This window comes from Homarus americanus, unplaced genomic scaffold (genome assembly GCF_018991925.1).
Source record: "Homarus americanus isolate GMGI-L3 unplaced genomic scaffold, GMGI_Hamer_2.0 scaffold32960, whole genome shotgun sequence".
NCBI lineage: Eukaryota > Metazoa > Arthropoda > Malacostraca > Decapoda > Nephropidae > Homarus > Homarus americanus.
Genome location: NW_024719395.1, coordinates 50,001 through 63,026, shown reverse-complemented (window position 1 = coordinate 63,026; position 13,026 = coordinate 50,001). Strand labels below are relative to the sequence as shown.

General features: G+C 50.7%; 2 protein-coding genes across 2 annotated transcripts in view; both read right to left on the bottom strand.

The window, feature by feature from the left end:
* Nucleotides 1-1,029: 1,029 nt before the first annotated feature.
* LOC121860063 (DNA-directed RNA polymerase subunit beta'-like) lies at nt 1,030-1,464 on the bottom strand. The gene has a single exon (XM_042357076.1). It carries the CDS (start codon nt 1,462-1,464, stop codon nt 1,030-1,032), a length of 435 nt encoding a protein of 144 aa, XP_042213010.1.
* A 251-nt stretch (nt 1,465-1,715) lies between these two features.
* Nucleotides 1,716-13,026, bottom strand: part of LOC121860064 — a 58,744-nt gene continuing 47,433 nt past the window's right edge. The window contains exons 8-10 of the mRNA XM_042357077.1: nt 9,082-9,283; nt 7,602-7,709; nt 1,716-1,885 (exon numbers count right to left, since the gene is read on the bottom strand). Of these exons, the coding sequence (XP_042213011.1) occupies nt 1,863-1,885; nt 7,602-7,709; nt 9,082-9,283 (333 nt within the window). The 3' untranslated portion in view covers nt 1,716-1,862. The remainder of the gene's footprint in view (nt 1,886-7,601; nt 7,710-9,081; nt 9,284-13,026) is intronic.

The window sequence follows — 13,026 nt, the reverse complement described above, 5'->3', positions numbered from 1 at the left end:
ACAAGGTATATAACAGTGTAGGTATACACAGTATATAACAGTGTAGGGGTATAACAGGTATACAGTGTAGGTATAACACAGTGTAGGTATAAGGTATATAACAGTGTAGGTATAACAGTGTAGGTATAACAGTGTAGGTATAACAGTGTAGGTATATCAGTGTAGGTATAACAGTGTAGGTATAACAAGGTATATACAGTGTAGGTATAATGTATATAACAGTGTAGGTATAACAGTGTAGGTATAACAAGGTATATAACAGTGTAGGTATAACAGTGTAGGTATAACAGTGTAGGTATAACAGTGTAGGTATAACAGTGTAGGTATATAACAGTGTAGGTATAAGTGTAGGTATAACAAGGCATATAACAGTGTAGGTATAACAAGGTATATAAATAAGTGTAGGTATAAATACATATAACAGTGCAGGCATAACAGTGTAGGTATAATATGTAGGTATAATATGTAGGTATAAGGTATCTAACAGTGTAGGTATAACAGTGTAGGTATACCAAGCAGTATAACAGCAGTAGGTATAACAAGGCATATAATATAGGTATGTGTATAACAGTGTAGGTATAACAGTGTAGGTATAATACAGTATATAAATATGTAGGTATAACAAGGTATATAACAGTGTAGGTATAACAGTGTGTATAACAGTGTAGGTATACAGTAGGTATAACAGTGTAGGTATAACAAGGTATATAACAAGGTAGGTATAACAAGGTATATAACAGTAGGTATAACACAGTATATAACAGTGTAGGTATAACAAGGTATATAACAGTGTAGGTATAACAGTGTAGGTATAGCAGTGTAGGTACAAAAGGTATATAAATATGTAGGCATAACAGTGTAGGTATACCAAGTGTAGGTATAATTGCAGGCATAACACAAGTGCTAACAGTGCAGGCATAACAGTGTAGGCATAACAGTTTAGGCATAACAGGCATAACAGTGTGGGTATAATAAGGTATATAACAGTGTAGGTATAACAAGGTACAGTATATATAGTCACAAGAGTCACTATAGCTCATAAGAGTCACTATAGCTTTCAGAGTCACTATAGTCATAAGAGTCACTGTAGTCATAACAGTATATATAGTCATAAGAGTCACTATAGTCATAAGAGTCACTATAGTCATAAGAGTCACTATAGTCATAAGAGTCACTGTAGTCATAAGAGTACATATAGTCATAAGAGTCACCACAGTCATAAGAGTCACTATAGTCATAAGAGTCACTGTAGTCATAAGAGTCACTATAGTCATAGGAGTCACTGTAGTCATCAGAGTCACTATAGTCATCAGAGTACATATAGTCATAAGAGTCACCACAGTCATAAGAGTCACTATAGTCATAAGAGTCACTGTAGTCATAAGAGTCACTATAGTCATAGGAGTCACTGTAGTCATCAGAGTCACTATAGTCATAAGAGTCACTATAGTCATAAGAGTACATATAGTCATAAGAGTCACTACAGTCATAAGAGTCACTATAGTCATAAGAGTCACTGTAGTCATAAGAGTCACTATAGTCATAAGAGTCACTGTAGTCATAAGAGTCACTATAGTCATAGGAGTCACTGTAGTCATAAGAGTCACTATCGCGTCATTTTATACACTATAGGTTAAATCGAGACCAAAAGACCTAACCAGAGAACTAACTTTTCATCCAGGGAGATTAACACTATTGAGGATACTTACAGGCTTGTGGGCTCCCGTCATTGATACCGTCACTTGCTTTCAGTCCAGCTTCATTCTTGATCTTCACTCGCAGGTGAACCTTAGAGTATGGAGGAGCTTCGAAATTGGTGGTAGTAGTGGGCGACCAGTCAGACCATTGGGTGAAACTTCCCTCTACTGCATGCAAGATAATTTATCTATCCAAAAAATAATCTATATTAGCTGTCAATATAACCCAATACCTGTCAACAGACCCCAGTACCTGTCAGCATAACCCAGTACCTGTCAACATAACCCAGTACCTGTCAGCATAACCCAGTACCTGTCAATAGACCCCAGCACCTGTCAACATATCCCAGTACCTGTCAGCATAACCCAGTACCTGTCAGCATAACCCAGTACCTGTCAGCATAACCCAGTACCTGTCAGCATAACCCAGTACCTGTCAACATAACCCAGTACCTGTCAGCACAACCCAATACCTGTCAATAGACCCCAGCACCTGTCAACATATCCCAGTACCTGTCAGCATAACCCAGTACCCGTCAACATAACCCAGTACCTGTCAGCATAACCCAGTACCCGTCAACATAACCCAGTACCTGTCAGCACAACCCAGTACCTGTCAGCATAACCCAGTACCTGTCAACATAACCCAGTACCTGTCAACACCAGCAGTACCCGTCAAGCATAACCCAGTACCTGTCAGCACAACCCAGTACCTGTCAACATAACCCAGTACCTGTCAACATAACCCAGTACCTGTCAGCATAACCCAGTACCCGTTAACATAACCCAGTACCTGTCAGCATAACCCAGTACCTGTCAACATAACCCAGTACCTGTTAACATAACCCAGTACCTGTCAACATAACCAGTACCTGTTAACATAACCCAGTACCTGTCAACGCATAACCCAGTACCGTTAACATAACCCAGTACCTGTCAGCATAACCGTACCTGTCAGCATAACCCAGTACCTGTCAACATAACCCAGTACCTGTCAGCATAACCCAGTACCGGTTAACATAACCCAGTACCTGTCACACAACCAATTCCTGTCAGCATAACCCAATTCCTGTCAACATAACCCAGTACCTGTTAACATAACCCAGTACCTGTCAGCATAACCCAGTACCTGTCAGCATAACCCAGTACCTGTTAACACCAACCGGTACCTGTTAACATAACCCAGTACCTGTCAACATAACCCAGTGCCTTTTCAGCATAATCCAGTACCGTCAACGCAACCCAGTACCTGTCAGCATAACCCAGTACCTGTCAGCATAACCCAGGTACCTGTCTGACCCAGTACCTGTTAACATAACCCGGTACCTGTTAACGCAACGTACCTGTTAACATAACCCGGTACCTGTCAGCATAACGGTACCTGTCAGCGCCCAGTACCCGTCACACAGCGTACCTGTTAACAAACCCGGTACCTGTTAACGCAACGTACCTGTTAACGCCAACGGTACCTGTTAACATAACCCAGTACCTGTCAACATAACCCAGTACCTGTAACCCCAGTACCTGTTAACGCAACCAGTACCTGTCAACATAACCCAGTGCTTTTCAACGTAATCCAGTACCCGTCAACATAACCCGGTACCTGTCAACATAACCCAGTACCTGTCAGCATAACCCAGTACCTGTCAGCACAACCCAGTACCTGTTAACGCAACCCGGTACCTGTTAACATAACCCAGTACCTGTTAACACCCAGTACCTGTCAACATAACCCAGTACCTGTCAGCGTAACCCAGTACCCGTCAACACCCAGCATACTGTTAACATAACCCAGTACCTGTTAACATAACCCAGTACCTGTCAACATAACCCAGTACCTGTCAACATAACCCAGTACCTGTCAGCATAACCCAGTACCGTCAAAATAACCCAGTACCTGTCAGCATAACCCAGTACCCGTCAACATAACCCAGTACCTGTCAGCACAACCCAGTACCCGTCAACATATCCAGTACCTGTCAGCATAACCCAGTACCCGTCAGCATAACCCAGTACCTGTCAACACCAGCAGTGCCTGTCAACATAACCCAGTACCTGTCAACATAACCCAGTACCTGTCAACATAACCCAGTACCTGTTAACATAACCCGGTACCTGTCAGCATAACCCAGTACCTGTCAACATAACCCAGCTACCTGTCAGCATAACCCGTACCGGTTGCTGTAGTACCTGTTAACACAACGATACCTGTCAGCATGCCCCAGTGCCTGTCAGCATGTACCTGTCAACATAACCCAGTACCTGTCAACATAACCCAGTTCCTGTTAACATAACCCAGTACCTGTCAGCATAACCGTACCTGTCAGCGCAACCCCAGTACCGGTTAACATAACCCAGTACCTGTCAGCACAACCCAATTCCTGTCAGCATAACCCAATTCCTGTCAACATAACCCAGTACCTGTCAGCATAACCCAGTACCTGTCAGCATAACCCAGTACCGGTTAACATAACCCAGTACCTGTCACCAGTACCTGTCAGCATAACCCAGTGCCTGTCAGCATAATCCAGTACCGGTCAACACCAGCAGTACCTGTCAACAACCCAGTTCCTGTTAACGCCAGTAGCATAACCCAGTACCTGTTAACATAACCCAGTACCTCAGCACAACCCAGTACCTGTCAGCGCAGCCGTACCTGTCAACATAACCCAGTACCTGTCAGCGTAACCCAGTACCTGTCAGCATAACCCAGTACCTGTCGCAACCCAGTACCGTCACCAGAACCCAGTACCCATCACCGCAACCCAGTACCCATCACCATAACCCAGTATGTCAGCATAACCCAGTACCTGTCAGCATAACCCGGTACCTGTCAGCATAACCCAGTCCCCGTCACCATAACAGTACCCGTCACCAGCAGTACCTGTCAGCACAACCCAGTACCTGTCAAGCATAACCCAGTACCTGTCAGCATAACCCAGTACCGTCAGCTAACCCAGTACCTGTCAGCGCCACCCAGTACCTGTCAGCATAACCCAGTACCTGTCAGCATAACCCCGGTACCTGTCAGCGTCAACCAGTACCTGTCAGCATAACCCAGTACCCGTCACCGCAACCCAGTCACCCATCACCATAACCCAGTACCCGTCACCATAACCCCTGTACCCGTCACCATAACCCAGTACCCGTCACCGCAACGGTACCTATCAACGCAACCGTACCCGTCACCAGAACCCAGTACCCGTCACCACTAACAGCATCCTGTCAACGTAACCCAGTACCCGTCACCATAACCCAGCACCCGTCACCATAACCCAGTACCGTCAGCCATAACCCGAGTACCTTCAGCATAACCCTGTACCCGTCACCATAACCCAGTACCCGTCACCGCCGCAGTGCCCGTCACCGCCAACCCGGTACCCGTCACCGCCACCCAGTACCCGTCACCCTAACCCGGTACCTGTCAGCATAACCCCTGTACCCGTCACCGCAACCCAGTACCCGTCACCGCAACCGTACCTATCAACATAACCCAGTACCCGTCACCAGAACCCAGTGCCGTCACCGCAACCCAGTACCCGTCACCATAACCCAGTACTCGGTGCCCGTCACCCCCAGCACCCGTCACCGCAACCCGGTACCGTCACCATAACCCGGTACCTGTCAACATAACCCTGTTGCCCGTCACCATAACCCAGTACCCGTCACTGCCCAGTACCGTCACCATAACGGTACCGTCACCACAACAGTACCCGTCACCATAACCCAGTACCTGTCAACATAACCTGTACCCGTCACCATAACCCAGTACCCGTCACCGTAACCCAGTACCTATCAACATAACCCAGTACCCGTCACCAGAACCCAGTACCCGTCACCATAGCGATGCCGTCACCATAACCCAGTCTATCAACATAACCCAGTACCCGTCACCAGAACCCAGTACCCGTCACCATAACCCAGTACCTGTCAACATAACCCAGTACCTGTTAACGCCAACCCAGTACCTGTCAGCGCAACCCGGTACCTGTCAGCATAACCCAGGTACCTGTCAGCACCACAGTACCGGTTAACATAACCGTACCTGTTAACACAACCCAGTACCTGTCAGCACAACAGTGCCTGTCAACATAATCCAGTACCTGTCAACATAACCCGGTACCTGTCAACATAACCCAGTTCCTGTTAACATAACCCAGTACCTGTCAGCATAACCCAGTACCTGTCAGCATAACAGTACCGGTTAACATAACCCAGTACCTGTCAGCACAACCCAATTCCTGTCAGCACCAGCAATTCCTGTCAACATAACCCAGTACCTGTCAACATAACCCAGTATGTCAGCATAACAGTACCGGTTAACATAACCCAGTACCTGTTAACACAACCAGTACCTGTCAGCGTAACAGTGCCTGTCAGCATAATCCAGTACCCGTCAGCATAACCCGTACCTGTCAACATAACCCAGTTCCTGTTAAGCATAACCCAGTACCTGTCAGCATAACCCGGTACCTGTTAACGTAACCCAGTACCTGTCAGCACAACCCAGTTGCCTGTCAACGCAACCCGGTACCTGTCAGCATAACCGGTACCTGTCAACGCCAACCCCAGTACCCGTCACAGGAACCCAGTACCCATCACCGCAACCCGGTACCCGTCACCATAACCCAGTACCTGTCAGCGCCAACCCAGTACCTGTCAACGTAACCCCAGTACCTGTCAGCACAACCCAGTACCCGTCACCATAACCCAGTACCCGTCGCCAGCAGTACCTGTCAGCAACCCAGTACCTGTCCAGCATAACCCGGTACCTGTCAGCATAACCCAGGTACCTGTCAGCATAACCCAGGTACCTGTCAGCGCAACCAGTACCTGTCAACATAACCCAGTACCTGTCAGCATAACCCAGTACCTGTCAGCATAACCCAGTACCTGTCAGCATAACCCAGTACCCGTCACCATAACCGTACCCATCACCGCCAGCATTCCCGTCACCATCCCTGTACCCGTCACCATAACCCGGTACCCGTCACCGCCAACTCGGTACCTATCAACGCAACCCAGTACCCGTCACCAGAACCCAGTACCCGTCACCATAACCCAGTACCTGTCAACGCCAACCCCGGTACCGTCACCATAACCCAGCACCCGTCACCATAACCCAGTACCCGTCACCATAACCCAGTACTGTCAACATAACCCTGTACCCGTCACCATAACCCAGTACCCGTCACCATAACCCAGTACCCGTCACCAACCCAGTACCCGTCACCGCAACCCAGTACCCGTCACCGTAACCCAGTACCTGTCAACGCAACCCTGTACCCGTCACCACCAACCCAGTACCCGTCACCACAACCGTACCTATCAACATAACCCAGTACCGTCACCAGGCCCGGTACCCGTCACCGCAACAGTACCCGTCACCATAACCCAGTACCTGTCAACATAACCCAGTACCCGTCACCGCAACCCAGCACCGTCACCATAACCCAGTACCCTCACCGCAGCCAGTGCCTGTCAACATAACCCTGTACCCGTCACCATAACCCGTGCCGTCACCGCCAACAGTACCCGTCACGCAACGTGCCATCACCAACCCAGTACCCGTCACCATAACCCAGTACCTGTCAACATAACCCTGTACCCGTCACCACAACCCAGTACCCGTCACCATAACAGTACCTATCAACCCAGTACATGCAGAACGTACCCGTCACCATAACCCAGTACCCGTCACCATAACCCAGTACCTATCAACGCAACCCAGTACCCGTCACCAGAACCAGTACCCGTCACCACCACAGTACCCGTCACCATAACCCAGTACCTGTCAACATAACCCAGTACCCGTCACCATAACTCAGCACCCGTCACCATAACCCAGTACCTGTCAACATAACCCACCGTCACCATAACCCAGCACCCGTCACCATAACCCACCTTGTATCTGTAGGAGTAGTAAAGTCTCCTTGTCACCAGGTGCTGGCCACCAGGTTGCCTTCCATGTACGGTCGTGGAGAACCAAGTCACCTAGAGGCGCTGATGGTGCTGTAAAGGTCTACACTCTTAGACTATTTTTACACAACTTAAAACAAACTGACATATGTACAAGGCTTTATTTTTATTATGCCATTGTAATATATTTCATGACATCACTGTAACATATTTCATGACATCATTGTAACATATTTCATGACATCACTAACATTTCATGACATAACAAATATATTTCATGACATCACTGTAACATATTTCATGACATCACTAACATATTCATGACATCACTAACATATTTCATGACATACCACTGTACGTGGCGTCATGCCATATGAATGCAGCTTAAATGTTAAAAGTTTAATATCTCAGCCTCAAGCTTAATTAAAGTTTAACACTATTCATCAGATAGATTTTAAGCTCTATAATTATAATAAGTTGCTAGCAATACTACTTTTAGTTACAGTCATCAGCAATTAACCTTGTATCATCGTTTCTGCCCAGTGTCAAGCAATAACCCCGGTAGAACGGATAACTCCTTAACTGCACTGGCTCACTTTTAACACCAATCAATTAATATCCAGGTTGCCAATTACTGTTGGGTAGACAGAGGCAAATTGGGTTGAGAAGCAGGTGTAATTTCACTCTGCCCGGGGATGTATAAGGAAGCCAATTTGGTGACCACTACACTACATATGTAACCACCTACATATACAACTACCTATATGCCTACAAACATACACACACTCACATGCTGGACTGTATACCTGCAATATGTATACATGCTGAACTATATTCCCACACTATCTATACATGCTGAACTATATTCCCACACTATCTATACATGCTGAACTGTATAACTATACTATCTACTGTATACATGCTGAATTGTATACCTGCACTATCTATACATGCTGAACTGTATACCTGCACTATCTATACATGCTGAACTGTATACCTGCACTATCTATACATGCTGAACTATATTCCCCCTGTCTATACATGCTGAACTGTATAACTATACTATCTACTGTATACATGCTGAATTGTATACCTGCACTATCTATACATGCTGAACTATATTCCCACACTATCTATACATGCTGAACTTTAACTATACTATCTACTGTATACATGCTGAATTGTATACCTGCACTATCTATACATGCTGAACTATATTCCCACACTATCTATACATGCTGAACTGTATACCTGCACTATCTATACATGCTGAACTGTATACCTACACTTTCTATACATGCTGAATTGTATAGCAGCTATCTATACATGCTGAACTGTATACCTACCCAGCGTCACGTCCACAACCAACCGTCACGTCCACAACCCAGCGTCCTTACAACCAACCGTCAAGTCCAACCTTATTATTTTCTACTCACAAACTAATGATAATAATTCATTCACTTACGCAGGGGAAGAGTCTTGACTCGGTTGGTCGGGCCTCTGTTGCTGTAAGTAGTCTTCTCCATCTGAGCCCAAACTACAATGTTGTATTCAGTATATGGTTCAAGACGCATCGGTCTATACCAGGCTACATCTTGGAAGGTTTGGATTTGTTTGTTGACTTCTACCGCATACTGTATGTGACAAGTGGCCTTATAGGAGACATCCTGTGAGGGAGGACAAGACAGATTAATTATCCAAACCAACACATGGAAGAACCAAAGTTTTATATAGTCTAAAATAAATGTAGTAGAGACTCTTATGATGTCAGTCACCTCGACGTTAACTCTGAACAGTTCTCAAAACTTTAATGATAATGATAAATTATATTAAAAAAATAATGCAGCAGCACCACCAGCACCAGCACCACGACCAGCAGCACCGCCACCCACAACCAACACCAGCAGCACCACCACCAGCCAACACCAGCAGCACCACCACCAGCAGCAGCACAACCACCAGGCACCACCACCAGCACCACTACCACCAGCACCAGCACCACCATACCACCACCAGCAGCACCACCAGCACCACCTGGCACCAGCACCGACCAGCAGCAACTGCCACCACCACAACCAACACCAGCAGCACCACCACCACAACCAACACCAGCAGCACCACCACCAGCAGCAACAGACCACCACCACCACCACCAGCACCACTACCACCAGCACCAGCACCATTACCACCACCAGCAGCACCACCAGCACCACTACCACCAGCACAAGCACCACCACCACCACAAGTACCACCACCACCAGCAGCACCACCACCAGCACCACCACCACCAGCACCACTACCACCAGCACAAGCACCACCCACCAGCACCAGCACCACCACCACCAGCACCACCACCAGCAGCACCACCACCACCACCACCACCACCAGCACCACTACCAGCACCACCATTACCACCACCAGGCACCACCACCACCACAACCAACACCAGCAGCACCACCACCAGCAGCACCACCACCACCACCACCCAGCAGCTCCACCAGCACCACACCACCAGCACCAGCACCACCATTCCACCACCAGCCAGCACCACCACCACCACAACCAGCACCACGCCACCAGCACCCACCACCACCGCAGCACCACCAGCACCACTACCACCAGCACAAGCACCACCACCACCAGCACCAGCACCACCATTACCACCACCAGCAGCACCACCACCACCACAACCAACACCACCACCACCACAAGCACCACCACCACCACCACCACCACCACCGACCAGCAGCAGCACCACCACCAGCACCACCACCACCAGCACCCACCAGCACCACTACCAGCACCAGCACCACCATTACCACCTACCAGCACCACCATTACCACCAGCAGCACCACCACCACCACAACCAGCAACACCAGCAGCACCACCAGCAGCACCACCACCACCACCACCACCAGCAGCACCAAACTCCCAGCACCAGCATTACCACCACCAGCAGCACCACCACCACCACAACCAACACCAGCACCACCACCAGCACCCACCACCAGCAGCGCCACCAGCACCACTACCAGCACAAGCACCACCACCAGCACCAGCACCACCATTACCACCAGCACACCACCACCACAACCAACACCACCACCACCACAGCACCACCACCACCACCACCAGCACCACCACCGACCAGCAGCAGCACCACCACCAGCAGCACCACCACCACCACCACCAGCACCACTACCACCAGCACCAGCACCACCATTACCACCACCAGCAGCACCACCACCACCACAACCAGCACCAGCCAGCACCACCAGCACCACCACCACCACCACCAGCAGCACCACCAGCACCACTACCACCAGCACAAGCACCACCACCACCACCAACACCACCATCAGCACCACCACCACCAGCACCACCAGCAGCAGCACCACCACCACCACACCGCCAGCAGCACCAGCACACTACCACCAGCACAAGCACCGTGCCTACCAGCGCCACCACCAGCAGCCAGCACAACCACCACCACCACCACCACCAGCACCACCAGCAGCAGCAGCACCGCCACCACCACCACGCAGCACCACCAGCACCACACCACCAGCAGCACCACCAGCACCACTACCACGGCACCACCACCACCACCAGCAGCACCACCAGCACCACTACCACCAGCACAAGCACCACCACCACCACCAGCACCACCAGCACCACCACCACCACCACCACAGCACCATCACCACCACCACCAGCAGCGGCTCACCACCAGTGGCACCACCACCACTAGCAACAGCACCACCACCACTAGCATCAGCACCACCACCACTACTAGCAGCACCACCAGCAGCAGCAGCACCACCACCACCACCAGCACTGGCACCACCACCAGCAGCACCACTACCACCACCACCAGCACCACCACAACACCAACCAGCAACAGCACCACCAGCACCACCAGCACCACCAGCACTACCACCACTAGCACCACCACCACCAGCAGCAGCAGCGCCACCACCACCACCACCACTAGCGGCACCACCACCACTCACTAGCAGCACCACCAGCAGCAGCAGCACCGCCACCAGTAGCACCACCAGCACTGGCACCACCACCAGCAGCACCACCACCAGCAGCACCACTACCACCACCACCAGCACCACCACCACCAGCCAATCAGCACCACCACCAGCACCACCAGCACTACCACCACTAACCACCACCACCAGCAGGCACCAGCACCACCACCACCAGCACTAGCACCACCACCAGCAGCACCACCACCACTACTAGCAACACCACCAGCAGCGGCAGAACCAGTGGCACCACCAGCACTAGCACCACCACCAGCAGCACCACTACCACCACCAGCACCACCACCACACCAACCAGCAACAGCACCACCACCAGCACCACCAGCACTACCATCACTAGCACCACCATCACCAGCAGCAGCACCGCCATCACCACCACCAGCAGCACCACCACCAGCACTAGCACCACCACCAGCAGCACCACCACCACTACTAGCAACACCACCAGCAGCAGCACCACCAGTAGCACCACCGGCACTAGCACCACCACCAGCAGCACCACTACCACCACCACCAGCACCACCACCACCAACCAGCAGCAGCACCACCAGCAGCAGCACCGCCACCACTAGCACCACCTGGCACCACCACCAGCAGCACCACCACCACTACTAGCAACACCACCAGCAGCAGCACCGCCACCACCAGTGGCACCACCAGCACTGGCACCACCACCAGCAGCACCACTACCACCACCAGCACCACCACCAACCACCACTACTCCACCAGCACCACCAGCACTACCACCACTAGCACCACCACCACCAGCACCACCAGCACCACCACCACTACTAGCAACACCACCAGCAGCACGCGCGCCACCACCAGTGGCACCACCAGCACTAGCACCACCAGCAGCAGCACCGCCACCACCACCACCAGCACTAGCACCACCACCAGCAGCACCACCACCACTACTAGCAACACCACCAGCAGCAGCACCGCCACCACCAGTAACCACCAGCACTAGCACCACCACCAGCAGCACCACTACCACCACCACTGGCACCACCACCACACCAGCACCACTAGCACCACCAGCACCACCAGCACCACCACTGGCACCACCACCAGCACCACCAGCACCACCACTGCACCACCAGCAGCAGCAGCGCCGCCACCAGTGGCACCACCAGCTAGCACCACCACCAGCAGCACCACTGCCACCACCACCACCACCGCCACCAGTGGCACCACCACCCCAGCAGCACCACCAGCACCACTACCACCAGAAGCACCATTACCACCACCAGCATCACCACCACCAGCACCACCAGCAGCAGCACCGCCACCACCAGCACCACCAGCAGCAGCACCACCACAACCAACACCAGCAGCACCACCACCAGCAGCA